Genomic DNA, 15128 nt, shown 5'->3' with positions numbered 1-15128 from the left:
AAAATCCAATTGTCACAGAGACCAAAAAAGTTCTGCCTGGGATTACAATGATAAAATATACAGTTCCGACTTACATACAAACTCAACTTAAGGACAAACCTACAGACCCTATCTTGTATGTAACCCAGGGACTGCCTGTATAGGAAGTAATCTAATGTCAAAGATAGAAAACACTTGACATTTTCAAGACAATGGTAAAAAAAAAAAGATTCTATATCTGTTTCTTTGTGGTTCAGCGATGCTGAGAAAAATATACAAAAAAAAAGAAATTACTGGAATTCCATACAACCTGTTGATCCGGTTAGAGGAGTAAAGGATTTGTATCTCTTTCACCAGTCCCATAAGTGTCTAGTCAGTATGTAGCCCTAGTCCATCTGTTGCCCGTATAGCATCACCATATTCAGCCACACTGTACAGAGATGTCACAATTCACCTTTACATATTCAGCTACTTACATTTCAATGGCTGATCTTTTTATTCTGGGAGGAATGAAGTCTTTAGTGGAATTCTCCTATCCAGTGGCGTAACTAGAAGCTGATGGGCCCCAGTGCAAAGTCTGTGCCAGGCCCCTGACTATAATGTATGGTTTATAGTAATAGTCTTCTACTATGGGAAAGTGACAACATAAGGGCCACCTAAACCTCTTGGGCCCTGGTGTGACCGCAACCTCTGCACCCCCTCAAGTTACGCCCCTGCTCCTATCTCTCTATTGGAAACTCAGCTGAACCAAGTGTGCTAGTTTATGGGGCCCAGGGGAGTAACTACAGCGGTAGCAGCCATAGTAGTCGCTATGGGGCCCTCAGTGTCAGGGGACCCCGTCATCCGCCCTGACACAATAAAGAATGGAGGATTTGCACAATTATATTGTACTGCACATATCCAGCATAATATGTATATAACATATACTGTGATGTATATATGCAGTATCTGTATATGGTGTCTGTATACACTGTATGTGAGTATGTTGTATATGGCACTGTATGTGTGTGTATATGCTATGTGTGCACATGAGTGTATTTATAAGTGATTGTAACTCGAATGTGTGAGTATACTAATATATATATTTTTTAAGTGGGAAGGGGGCCCCATGCAGTAGACTGCTAGGGGTCCCTGTCTCTCCTAGTTACGCCACTGATGGGGGCATCAGGTGAAATAGCAGTGAGAGGACAGAAACTGAACTTGCAAATATACCTTATTACCAATTTCATGGGAAGTAACAGTAATCTTTGTTGGATGCCATTGTCATTATATACTCAGTAACTCACCTTAGATTCTGCACCACTTAGTCTATAAGCTTAATTTTTTTATTGCCCCATTTCAAAGAATAGCTAATACTTTAGAGTTGTTCTGGTCATTATAAAACTTGTACCCTACATTTTTTATTAGTTCCCCCTCTGCAGGTTCTATTTAACTCAGAGAAGTCTATAAGATGGGTGGAAACCGTCTGCCTTCGTGTCATCAGAGCAAAATGTCAGATTATACTCCCTAAGGCTTCATTCAGACATGCATGTCCGCATTGTGTCCACAAAAAAACACTTCTGTTTACAGTCTGCATGTTGTCCGTATTGAATTCACGGTGGTGATTTTTGAGATATTTTTTCACATTTCAATGCTATGTGAACGAGCCCTAATTCTGACTGCTTATTCTAAATCTGCTGTTAGAGAACAGACAATAAGATGGTGAGCCCTAAAGCGATACAGGCCCGCTGTCCCTACCTAATTGCCTACCCTCCCCTAGACGGTAGTTAACCACTGGTCAACATTCCTTTGTTCTAATTCATTCCTGCACCAAAGTGAACACACCGAGACAAAGGCAGGACAGAAAGATGGTCATAAGACAGTAAAGGGTCAAAAAAATCCAAAATGCAGAAGACCATAAAATGCTAAAGAGCTCCAGAGAAGACATTGGAAGGAGACAGACAATCCTTTTATGAGATATCAGAACCCCCTCTGGTTATCATGTCCCCTGACATCCAGACAAACCGACTAGTAGGGGAGGAATGTAAGTGGAGAAGGCATCTGTCCATCACAGCTAGTTTAACCATATGCAGCCCAGAACAAAGTCAGCAGCAGACAGACAGGTATGGAGGAAATCAATTATGACAGCCAGGGGTGCATAGGGCAAAGATGGCAGAAGCATTATATAGATGTTTAATGGAGATGTACATTATTAATATGTATAAAGCTATTTTTAAATAAATAATAAAATTAATTACCAAATCAATAAGTTCTGTAAAATGTCAATTTTTATCAACGTCTTTCACTGTCCTAAATCTATAGCTACATCCAGGGGCGGACTGGCCATTGTACCCACCGGGAATTTTCCCGGTGGGCCGGTCGGTCCTGGGCCGGTCTGGGGCCGGTCCGAAGCTGGTGCGGGGCCGGTCCGCACTCCCTCCCTACAACTTTTCATCTAATCTACAGTACCTGCATCGTACGATCGTTCGATGCAGGTACTATTGATTAGTACACAGACGCAGCGCAGCACCGCTGCTTCTGCGTCTGTGTATAACGGGCAGCTACACAGGTCGCGCAATTGACGTAATTGCGCGACCTGTGTAGCGTGGAGGAGGCTGGCACTTACCATGTCAGCTGTCCGGCCCTCCCTGCAGCTCCGCGGCTTGGTGTGGAGGCGCGGAGCAGTGATGTCACTATCCCGCGCCTCTACACCAAGCCACAGAAGACCGAGGGAAGAAACCTGTGCTTAAAAGGGTGAGTATGATGTTTTGTTTTGTTTTTAATGATAGAATGGGGACAATAATTATTTCTGGGGCGGGAGGGGGGTGCATTAAGGCTGGCAGGGGGCATAAATTATATGTCTGGGGCGGGGGGAGGGCATTATTCTATATCTGGGGCTGGTAGGGGGCATAAATTATATGTCTGGGGCGGGGGGGGGGGCATTAATTAAATGTCTGGGGCAGGGGGCATTATTGTATATCTAGGGCTGGCAGGGGGCATACATTATATGTCTGGGGCGGGGGGAGGGCATTATTCTATATCTGGGGCTGGTAGGGGGCATAAATTATATGTCTGGGGCGGGGGGGGCATTAATTATATGTCTGGGGCAGGGGGCATTATTGTATATCTAGGGCTGGCAGGGGGCATACATTATATGTCTGGGGCGGGGGGAGGGCATTATTCTATATCTGGGGCTGTTAGGGGGCATAAATTATATGTCTGGGGCGGGGGGGGGCATTAATTATATGTCTGGGGCAGGGGGAATTATTGTATATCTAGGGCTGGCAAGGGGCATAAATTATATGTCTGGGGCAGGGGCATAAATTATATGTCTGGGGCAGGGGCATAAATTATATGTCTGGGGCGGGGGGGGGCATTATTGTATATCTAGGACTAGCAGGGGGCATTAATTCTACATCTGGGGCTGGCAAGGGGCATCAATTATATGGTGGGGGCATTATTGTATATCTTGGGCTGGCGGGGGCATTAATTATATGTCTGGGGCGGGGGGGGCATTATTCTATGTCTGGGGCAGGTTGGGGCCATTATTCTATGTCTGGGGTAGGCTGGGGGTATTAATTCTATGTCTGGGGCAGGCGGGTGCCATTAATTCTATGTCTGGGGCGGGCTGGGGCCATTAGTTCTATGTCTGGGATAGGCTGGGGCCATTAATTCTATGTCTGGGGTAGGCTGGGGCCATTAATTCTATGTCTGGGGTAGGCTGGGGCCATTAATTCTATGTCTGGGGCAGGCTGGGGCCATTAATTCTATGTCTGGGGCAGGCTGGGGCCATTAGTTCTATTTCTGGGGCAGGCTGGGGCCATTAATTCTATGTCTGGGGTAGGCTGGGGCCATTAATTCTATGTCTGGGGTAGGCTGGGGCCATTAATTATATGTCTGGGGCGGGCTGGGGGCATAAATTCTGTGTCTGGGGTAGGCTGGGGGCATTAATTTTATGACTGGGGAAGGCTGGGGGCATTCAATTTATGTCTGGGGCAGTCTGTGGCATTGATTCTGTGTCTGGGGCAGGCTGGGGGCATTCATTTTATGACTGGGGTAGGCCGGGGCCATTATTATTACACCTGGGTCATAGTCGGAGCTCTATCAATAGTGAGGTGGAAGTGGGGGGTTAAGGAGGTTAAAGGTGAGAAAGAAGAAATACATTATCCTTACATTATGGGGCACTATTTGTGTGGTACTAATATTGTAGGGGGCTCTATTACAGTATTTGGGGCACAGTATTGGTGGTAGCAGAAGAAGGGACAATGGGAAAGTGCAGAACATAAGACATCTGTGTGGTAAACTCTGCAGGAAAGCTGTGTACCTGGAGGAAGAGACAAGGTGATGGTGGAACTAATGGAAAAGATGAGGAACGAGTACAATCAGAGGAGACGTCACCTGATGTCACTGGATGCAATAGGTGAGGATCTCTCATGTGTTTTCTGTAGCTGTATATGATAAATACTGATTTTTTGCATGTTCGCTTCTGTGTATATATGTAGTATTATAGTAGTTATATTCTTGTACATAGGGGGCAGTATTATAGTAGTTATATTCTTGTACATAGGGGCAGTATTATAGTAGTTATATTCTTGTACATAGGGGGCAGTATTATAGTAGTTATATTCCTGTACATAGGGGGCAGTATTATAGTAGTTATATTCTTGTACATAGGGGCAGTATTATAGTAGTTATATTCCTGTACATAGGGGGCAGTATTATAGTAGTTATATTCTTGTACATAGGGGGCAGTATTATAGTAGTTATATTCTTGTACATATGGGGGGCAGTATTATAGTAGTTATATTCCTGTACATAGGGGGCAGTATTATAGTAGTTATATTCTTGTACATAGGGGGCAGTATTATAGTAGTTATATTCTTGTACATATGGGGGGCAGTATTATAGTAGTTATATTCTTGTACATAGGGGGTAGTATTATAGTAGTTATATTCTTGTACATAGGGGGCAGTATTATAGTAGTTATATTCTTGTACATAGGGGGCAGTATTATAGTAGTTATATTCTTGTACATAGGGGGCAGTATTATAGTAGTTATATTCTTGCACATAGGGGCAGTATTATAGTAGTTATATTCTTGTACATAGGGGGCAGTATTATAGTAGTTATATTCTTGTACATAGGGGGCAGTATTATAGTAGTTATATTCCTGTACATAGGGGGGGCAGTATTATAGTAGTTATATTCTTGTACATAGGGGGCAGTATTATAGTAGTTATATTCTTGTACATAGGGGGCAGTATTATAGTAGTTATATTCTTGTACATAGGGAGCTGTATTATAGTAGTTATATTCCTGTACATATGGGGGGCAGTATTATAGTAGTTATATTCTTGTACATAGGGGGCAGTATTATAGTAGTTATATTCTTGTACATAGGGGGTAGTATAATAGTAGTTATATTCTTGTACATAGGGATCTGTATTATAGTAGTTATATTCCTGTACATAGGGGGGGCAGTATTATAGTAGTTATATTCTTGTACATAGGGGGTAGTATTATAGTAGTTATATTCTTGTACATAGGGGGCAGTATTATAGTAGTTATATTCTTGTACACAGGGGGCAGTAGTATAGTAGTTATATTCTTGTACATAGGGGGCAGTATTATAGTAGTTATATTCTTGTACATAGGAGGCAGTATTATAGTAGTTATATTCTTGTACATAGGGGGCAGTATTATAGTAGTTATATTCTTGTACATAGGGGGCAGTATTATAGTAGTTATATTCCTGTACATAAGGGGCAGTATTATAGTAGTTATATTCTTGTACATAGGGGGCAGTATTATAGTAGTTATATTCTTGTACATAGGGGGCAGTATTATAGTAGTTATATTCTTGTACATAGGGGGCAGTATTATAGTAGTTATATTCTTGTACATAGGGGGCAGTATTATAGTAGTTATATTCTTGTACATAGGAGGCAGTATTATAGTAGTTATATTCTTGTACATAGGGGGCAGTATTATAGTAGTTATATTCCTGTACATAAGGGGCAGTATTATAGTAGTTATATTCTTGTACATAGGGGGCAGTATTATAGTAGTTATATTCTTGTACATAGGGGGCAGTATTATAGTAGTTATATTCTTGTACATAGGGGGCAGTATTATAGTAGTTATATTCTTGTACATAGGGGGCAGTATTATAGTAGTTATATTCTTGTACATAGGGGGCAGTATTATAGTAGTTATATTCTTGTACACAGGGGGCAGTAGTATAGTAGTTATATTCTTGTACATAGGGGGCAGTATTATAGTAGTTATATTCCTGTACATAGGGGGCAGTATTATAGTAGTTATATTCTTGTACATAGGGAGCAGTATTATAGTAGTTATATTCTTGTACATAGGGGGCAGTATTATAGTAGTTATATTCTTGTACATAGGGGGCCGTATTATAGTAGTTATATTCTTGTACATAGGGGGCAGTATTATAGTAGTTATATTCCTGTACATAGGGGAAAGGTATATAAGGCTTACCGGGTCGTGTGTTTGCATCATTTACTGATCGACAGGTCACATTCTTTGCACATCAGATTCACTTACTAGTAAAAGATGTTCTTGTTTTGCGTTAAGGCCATCTACCAACAATTTGTCTGTTATAACCCCACCCACATTATCTGACCACACCCACTTGTTTTGACTCCGCCCATAAAATGGGGCCACTATTACAGTTTTTTCCAGGGCCATTTTAAATTCCCAGTCCGCCCCTGGCTACATCTTTACTGATATATACTTGAACTACCTTGTATAAATCATCTTATAGGAAGTTATAAATCTGAGGATGGAAAACATTGTTACCATTAAGGGAAATGTACTGTCACACAAACTACACAACAGGATATGGTGGGGACATCCTAAGTGACTAGACACATAAATCAACATTTCAACTCACTCTACTGTAGTCTATAGACTAAGGGCTTTCTCGTAGCCTGGTTTGTGAACAGTTAATTCATGTAAATGTCTAACTCCGTTGACCATCAAAATGAAATAGAGGTACGAAATCTTTTGGGTCCAATAATTCTAAAAATTTCAAAAATGTATTGTTTTGATTAACAATGAATATATAATTTGTATCTTATCTCATTTCATTTGGAATTTACAGGGTTGCCCTGGATAGACACAGATAGGTGTTAATGGGTAAATCATACACTGAACCATCTTCTGGCTAATAATTCATCAGTTTTTACTGCAGGTTCAGTAGCACATCAAGAGGAAAAGTACAGATCATCTCTCCTATGTAATGTTCTGCTTAGATAGGCGTTGATTGGACCATGGAGATACCTTGTAGTGAGTGAGCCGGATAATGGACCACACTGTATAACATCACATGTAACATGTAAATAGATTATGCATTTATTCTACAGTATGAAAATGTCACTTTACTCTAGTGCTGTTTTAAGATACAGTTTATGTTCTTATTCCACTTCAAAGAAATCTCTATTTATTGACCGAAGGCAAAAATGTACAGCTGTTCTCCCATCTGTGTGTCCTCAGGAGCTTTCAGCAGCGGTGGGCCGTTTTCCTGGTGGAAGTAGGGCATGTGGGAACAAGCAGATAAGATATATCGATGACCTGGAACGTAATATATTGTAGTTACATCTAGTCATAATATTATGAACTTCTGAACTATCCCAGTTGACAATAATATGTAGCATAAAGATAATAGGGATTTGGCCATATGTTAAATAATGATAAGAGATGGCGGATATGCCGGTAAACTACCAATGGCAGTAACAGCTCATCCCCTCCTCAGCTGCCATTGTGTGGTTTTATGTGTGTAGTAGATTCCTTGTACAGGAACATAGTAGTCCAAATCCATATTAGCTAAATGGGAAATCAATTATAGTATTAATGCAACTTTTGAGCCAAAAATTCAGAGGCCACCTTTATATGAAGTCATAATGTGCAAATTCCTGAAGTGCGGTCTTTACAACAAAAAATTAAGGAGCTGAATTCCTCATAGATAGGATCAGCAAATAAATTAGGAACATTACCACTTCCACACATAGAAAGGAACTTGGGTAAATTTACTTGGAAATCTTCTGCATTCATCATGTGCTCGGGGTGGTATCACTGCTGAACATTTGATCTCCGCACATAATGAAGTGAACGGAAAGTCATTGGTTTGGCATTTCCCTAATATTGCGTTTGTTATGGGAAAGCTTTGAGTTCACTTCCTGCTTTTGTAGAGGGAGATGAAGAGTGAAACAGAAATGAGCACAGCCTGTTTCCACAAATCAGCCCAGTATTTTTATAAAGTGATGACATTGGCAGCAAGGAAAACGCTTATGTGTGTTCAGTAAATGAAAAAAAAACACTTTGAAATCTAATGAAAGTCACAGAGATGATGGAGATGACCATTCACAACATAGACCGTGGGGGTCCTACGGTCGCATTTTCGGCGGGTTTCCCGACTTTTCGGGGATGGCGATGGGGATTGTGTCGCACGTGATCGGATTTTGGAGCATTGGTGTCGGCTTTCATGCGACAGAAATGGGGCTGTCGGATGATCCAACGGATTCGGACTAAGCGCAGGATTTAACATTTAAATTTGTGTCGCATTCAATGCACTTACATACACCAGGAAGAAGATGGTGAACTCCTGCGGACCTGAGCAGGGAAGCGACACAAGCAGGAAATCAGGCGCACAATCTTAGTGAATCACGGCAGATGTTTATTCCGGTGGACATTCCGGATCGGGGATCGCCAATTTCAACTCACTCGAGTATTTCTATATCTAAGTTCTGTATACAGTGTATTAGTGTTAATGCTTGCTTTGATCCCACTGTTAGACCTGTATCTATCTTGAATTACTTGAAAGGCATAGGGCAGTGATGGCAAACCTTTTAGAGCCTCAGTGCCCGAACTTCAACCAAAAGCCATGTATTTATTGCAAAGTGCCAGCACAGCAATTTAAGCAGTGATTTATTTCTCCTTGTTTATTGACAACTTTCAATCCTTCAGCCTCCTAAGGGCACCAATGCAGTTGAAAGGAGGAGGGCACATTCATCTATCATTGTAGGGAGATTCTGCAGGCAGATTCTTTGAGTCCTGTCAGGTGAACTGCATTCTGGGGTGATGGCCTGGGTGCCCACAGAAAGGGCTCTGAGTGCCACCTCTGGCACTCGTGCCATAGGTTCGCCACCACTGGCATAGAGCATCTTTATTATGGATTATTGTGCATCAAAAAATGGCGCATTCTCAACACAATATTTTTATTGTGTAATAAATGAATGTAGTGAAGATATGAGATTGTTTTGACTCATCCATTATCAAATGTTTGGAAATGACTTCATGGTAAAGTGGTTCAGAGTGTAATATGTTTTATATTATGCCAATATTTTTGGCATAAAAATTAGGTGTTAACTAAGCCAATCTAAAGGTGGTCAAAAGTGGCCAAAATGCAACAGATATATAATTTAGCTTGAACCACTGAATATAGGTAAAAACAATTAGACATGATTAGTAGATATGCCTTTCATTTAGCTTATAGTTTCCTCCATTTTTATTTTGTCTGAACATGCATCTAAATTTGATGGGGAAAAGAAGAGTAAGCTGCGCTGAATGTCTACGGTGGCAGCTTATCTCTCTAGCGAAAAAAACCATCAGCCATGCTGAAATTCAGTATACAGGCGGTCTCCTACTTAAGAACACCTGACTTACAGACGACCCCTAGTTACAAACGGACCTCTGGTAATTTTCTGTACTTTAGTCCTTGGCTACAATAAACAGATGTAACTATTACCACAGCTGTCTGCAATGAAGCTTTATTGTTAATCCTGGTTCTTATGACAATCCAACATTTTTAAAATCCAATTGTCACAGAGACCAAAAACAAATTTGGCTGGGATTACAATTATAAAATATACAGTTCCGACTTACATACAAATTCAACTTAAGAACAAACCTACAGACCCTATCTTGTACGTAACCCGGGGACTGCCTGTACTCAATCTTATTTCCCTGACATATGTGAGAAGAGCGTTGGCTGAATATTTCATACTGATAAGATGGCTGTTCTGGCACATCAACATCAGCAGATATAAATCATTATGTAGATGATTCTACTGTTAACACCAAATCACTTGAGTCACATCCATCCAGCTTCATCAAAAGGTGAAAATGTGGACATGTTTTCATAGCCATTGCTAGTTAAGATAGGGTAAGAAGTGCCCATTTGGACTTACCGGTAATTATAATACTTACTACATCTATGATTGTTGATGGTATTTTTGAATTAAAGCAATTAAGGCACTATATCAATATGTAAATTGCATTTACCCTCCACGGGCTTGAATAGGTTAAAAAAATGGCTGCTTTCTTCCAAAAACAGCCCACACCTGAGCATGGTTTGCGCCGTATTGCAACTCAGATGTACAGAGATGAATGAAACTGGGTTGCAATACCATGCACTGCCTATGGTCAGGAGAGGAGCTGTTTTTTTAAACAAAGCATCTATATTTTCAATACAATTGTTTTGTTCTAAATATTTCTAGATTGTGAATGCGGGGGTTATATTGGAAGAAAGCTATAGAAAGTTAGGCCATGAACAAACTGCGTCTAGCTCACAGCCAGCCATGAATTATAGGGCAGGTACTATCCCTGCTAGACGCCACCAGTAATTTCCCACGGACATCGGTGGAGTGGGTGGCGCTCAACCATTGATGTCAATCGGGCTGCAAAAAAAACCCGGCACACTACCCATTATTTTTAGCCCGCAGGATGTTTGTGTGCATGAGGCCTTAAAAATAATATAGAAAACCCAAGAAGATGTTGTTCTAGACGGATATAAATATATGTGCAAAACTTACCTTAACCTACAAGATACCTGCATACTAGGTCATTTTTAGCAATTGAAGCTAAAATTAATTCAAGATGATAATATACACAATTCCTAAGTATATCTTGGCAAGTGATTACAGTCTGTTAGCCGGAGATAGGGTAAAGGTGACAACTTCTAAGTAGCACAGAAGTAAATCGGCTTCTTCCCAGAATTGTGTCCTGGGGTCAGTTATGCCGTGTATCATTACACATCTTTTGTTGATGTAACCTTGTAACACTCTTTATCTAGTTAAATGCAGTGATCCTTTCCTTCCTTTGTAACTCTCGGCAACACCTTGTTGTAAATCTCAGATGAGTGTGGAGGGCAAATGTTTTCTTAGCAAAAAGGAAAATGTTTGTATTATTGAAAGGTCTGGAATGGTTGTTCCTTCCTCTCTGTCTGTCAACTGTAACAGTAGTAGCTAACACTAATAATGTCAAAAACCATTGCTGAAAGTTAATTTCCACCTTGGAATAAATAAAAAAATAATAATACATAAACTCTGGGAATTCCTTCTTTCTATGAAGTTGACAGCTGAGTCTTCTAAACTCTCCAAGTCTTTATGGCTCCTTTAAGGTGGTGACCCATGATTAGAAATGAATTATAAGATCACATGAGTGGTCGATCTAGAAAATGTTGTTCCTCACAATTTTTGGAGCTCGTTGATGTTCATTAGATTCCCTACCGGATGTGTCCACTTCTAGTTGGCTGATAATTACTGTCTGACCTGTACAATAACAGGAATCACTCCACGGCCATTGAGAATGATCATGTGTGATGGCCATCAATGGACACTGTAGTTGGATATATTTTTGGGAGATAAACAAAATAATTCCTGAGGTGCCATAACAAGTGTACAACAATATCTAGATACAGGTTATTTGCAAACTACACTTAAAAACTGTTTTTCCTGAACTAACAGTTATTTTTTTGCAGCTAGCCCTTTTTTGTAGAAAATGGTTAAACAAGGTTGAAAAACCAGATTGATGGTCCAATAAGAATATGTGTAGCAAGGGGGAAACAGGTGGCTTCATAGGAAGCCAGAAAGAACATAATGTCACAAAGTAACATCATATGCTGTCTTTTTTCTGTAAATTGTTTTCTATGTTTGACAAGTTTATTTAAAATTTCATGGTTAAAATCATTTTACAGGTCAACCAGGGAGCATCGAAAGCACTTGGATCAGGTCTTGGATATTTGGAACACATTTGTCAACTCATAGAGAAAATAGGACAACTTCAGGAACATAATCTAAAACTGCAAAAGCAAGTCTTTACATTACAGAAGGAAGATAGAGTGAAACAAATGAAAGAGGTAAGTAGCTTTCATCTGCCATTTACGTGTAACACTCAACAAATAAGCCCCAGTTAACACCTGTATTCGGACCTTCGGTATTATCTTCCGTCATTAATGGGAACCTGTCACCAGGGACCTCATTTTCACTAAAGACAGGTTGCAGAAGCTTATTACACCTGCAGTGCAAATCTGCCTTATTGCCTTTTCTAAACATTTGAATTACAGTATAATTGTGTATTATATAACGTACCTTGCACACTGACAAAATCCTGGGGTAGTCACAGGGACTGGGCTTTGGTTTGGAAGCATTTCAAAAAACAACATGTGCCTTGTCTGTGTTACTCACTCCTCAGAGCTTGGCCCCCAACTTTGTTCTCCTGTTCAGCTCCACCTCCTGCTCCTTCTCAGACGTCACAGCCTGGTGAGATGACATCAGTGGGGGAGGGACAAGCTGTAAAGGAGCACAAAGATGGAGGCAGCCTGCAGCTCAGACAAGTCACATGTTGTTTTTTGAAATGCATCCAAACCAAAGCCCAACCCCTGTGACTACCCCAGGATTTTGTCAGGATGCAATGTAAGTTATAACACATAATTATATTGTAATATGAATGCTTAGAAAAGGCAGAGAGGCATATGTGCGCCGCAGGTGTCATGGGCTTTTACAATCTGTCTTTAGTGAAAATGAGGTCCCTGGTGACAGGTTCCCTTTAAACCACGATAGTCTAACAAATCAGTTAAAATGTCGATTGTTTTCAATTGACTTTGAACAGTTTTTGTTAGCGTCAGTTTGAAGCACTTATGTTAGACTCCCTATTTGAGGCCGTAAAACTAGCGTTGCAGTGTCCATCCAATTTTCTCCTCAAAAAACGGAAGCAATAATGGATTTATTTCATCTTTCCCTAATGTTACCAGAAGGGTAAAGCAGGTAAAGATACTTACAGAACCATAAGAATAAACCTGCTTTATGCTTTATTCTTGTAAATGGACTCTTAAAAGTAGTCAATTATCAAATAATCAATCACAGAGCTCGTTTACCCTGAGACTGTATCAAGAAAATGGAAAGTCAAAGATCCAGGAATTCCATTAGAAGGGGCTTAGTTTTGGAATGCCAGCAATGTGGGCATATGATATCACTGCACTCACTGGGAAGCTTGACATGTAACATTTGCATGACTCCTTTCTCCTCTTGGTGTAGGAGTACGTTGGACAGCACTGCTCCTGTGGAGCAGCGAATATTTTCCTCAGTCCGTACCAGGAGTCTAAGAAGCATTTTCCCGTAAGGAGGAACCGGCCGCATAGTATGTTTGTACTAAGTGGAAACCAATCTGACCTCTCCATGATCCCAGAAATTGGCATTAATTCTGAAAAGTTTGGCTACAAAGGTTGGTTTCTTATCTCCATGTGTCTGTTTTAACGCAACCTGATAAAATTCAAGAGAACAATAGGAAGGATGAGTTCTATATTATCTGAAAACACGCGCTTGTGACTTGGTCTATAACTTAAGTACCAAAGGAGCGCATCAACGTGGACATGTGTGAGATTTTAAGTAAAAAATTTACACTGTATTACATTTCTAGCAATCCGTAGTTCTACAAAATAAAAGAAATCCATATGCTCATAGGTCATTTAAATCCACACTAAGTCAATTCATTCTGTGGATTTTTTAGGTAAAATCTACTGATCTACTGCAGATCCACATACCGGTACATCTATGTACCTTGGAATTTGCCGAAAATTTCAAAAAAGATTTTTTTTCTGATGTAGGTGGATTCACCCACAAACTGACCAAAGTGTAATGATGAGATGAAAGTCAACGCATCTCCACAATGGCAGTTTATGTGGGGTGTCCTAAGTCTCTAGTGTTCAGTGCTCAGGATAGGGGGTTCCCCAACTTTTAGAGCTCATGCACACAACTGTATATTGGGGACATGTGCATCTAGTCTCCATGTCTTTCTATGGGTTCATGCTCACTGCCATGATTTCCACTGTGCCGTGAGTGAACCGACTGCCAAATACACAAATTATAGAGCAGGACCTATTCCTGCCCGAGTTTGCAGCTTGGGTAGTCTTTTCCTACTGGAGACCTCACATACTGAAGACACATGGACATGTAGATTTCAACCCAAGAGCACACATGGCTTGAGGCCCTATATACAGGGGCAACTTTCTGCTGCCTGAGACGACCAAGAGAACAGCGCCCTCTTCCTTCCAGTAGTAATATATCAGTTTATTTTTTAGTATGTAGGTTCTCCATGCAGTGTCTCACACCCATGGTGATATCTGGTGTAAAAAGATGCTATTTTTAAGTTCTACTTTGTAGCAGGTGACTAGACCCCTAATGCTGCCCCGCATCTTGCTTCAGGTGGTGCTGCCTAAGGCAAGAGGCTCAACTTGACTCTTGGCTGGTGCCCCCTATTTATACAATGATGGATACACAGATAGCTTGGCTAGGTCAAACTTTTTTATATTTAATTTTTAAAACATGGTTCTAACATGTAACTATTATGACTTGTTTTAGGAAATCTTGCACAGACAGAAGGCTGGAGGAGTCCTTCTATACTGGGAGTAAGGAAACCATTTACTAAATTGAAATGTGATGACAAAGAAAGTAAACAAATGTGGGACAGATTTAACAGTGACTTCTTAGGACCATCAGAACAAGATATGAAAAAGGTAATTATTATCATTGCATTAAACCTATATTAATTTCCAATAACTTAAAAATCCCAAATTATAACAACAAATTAATAGGTTCTACATCTAAACTTATTCTCAAAAAAAAGGATTGTTAAAGGAAATTTACCATTTGCTTTTATGCATTGTGAACCAAACATACCTTGAGAATGGTGTAGCTACACTGATGCAGAAACATATCTTGTTTAATCCCTCAACCGATTATAATATTATGATAATGAGGCTCTATTGCTCCTGTGGCTGCCCCAGCGCTTCTCCTCACTCTATTTATGCACTGCTTCAGCCTTGTCCTGCCAAGCATATGTCATCACTGTGTTGCCCCTGGCATAAG

The 15128-nt window shown here is 40.4% G+C and overlaps 1 protein-coding gene across 1 annotated transcript in view; it reads left to right on the top strand.

The window, feature by feature from the left end:
- Window positions 1-15128, top strand: part of LOC140106668 (uncharacterized) — a 52248-nt gene that overhangs the window by 24055 nt on the left and 13065 nt on the right. Inside the window, exons 3-5 of the mRNA XM_072131221.1 lie at window positions 11960-12121; window positions 13299-13485; window positions 14622-14776. Of these exons, the coding sequence (XP_071987322.1) occupies window positions 11960-12121; window positions 13299-13485; window positions 14622-14776 (504 nt within the window). The remainder of the gene's footprint in view (window positions 1-11959; window positions 12122-13298; window positions 13486-14621; window positions 14777-15128) is intronic.

Source organism: Engystomops pustulosus, chromosome 11 (assembly GCF_040894005.1).
Source record: "Engystomops pustulosus chromosome 11, aEngPut4.maternal, whole genome shotgun sequence".
Lineage (NCBI taxonomy): Eukaryota > Metazoa > Chordata > Amphibia > Anura > Leptodactylidae > Engystomops > Engystomops pustulosus.
This window is presented reverse-complemented; position numbering and strand designations above follow the sequence as displayed.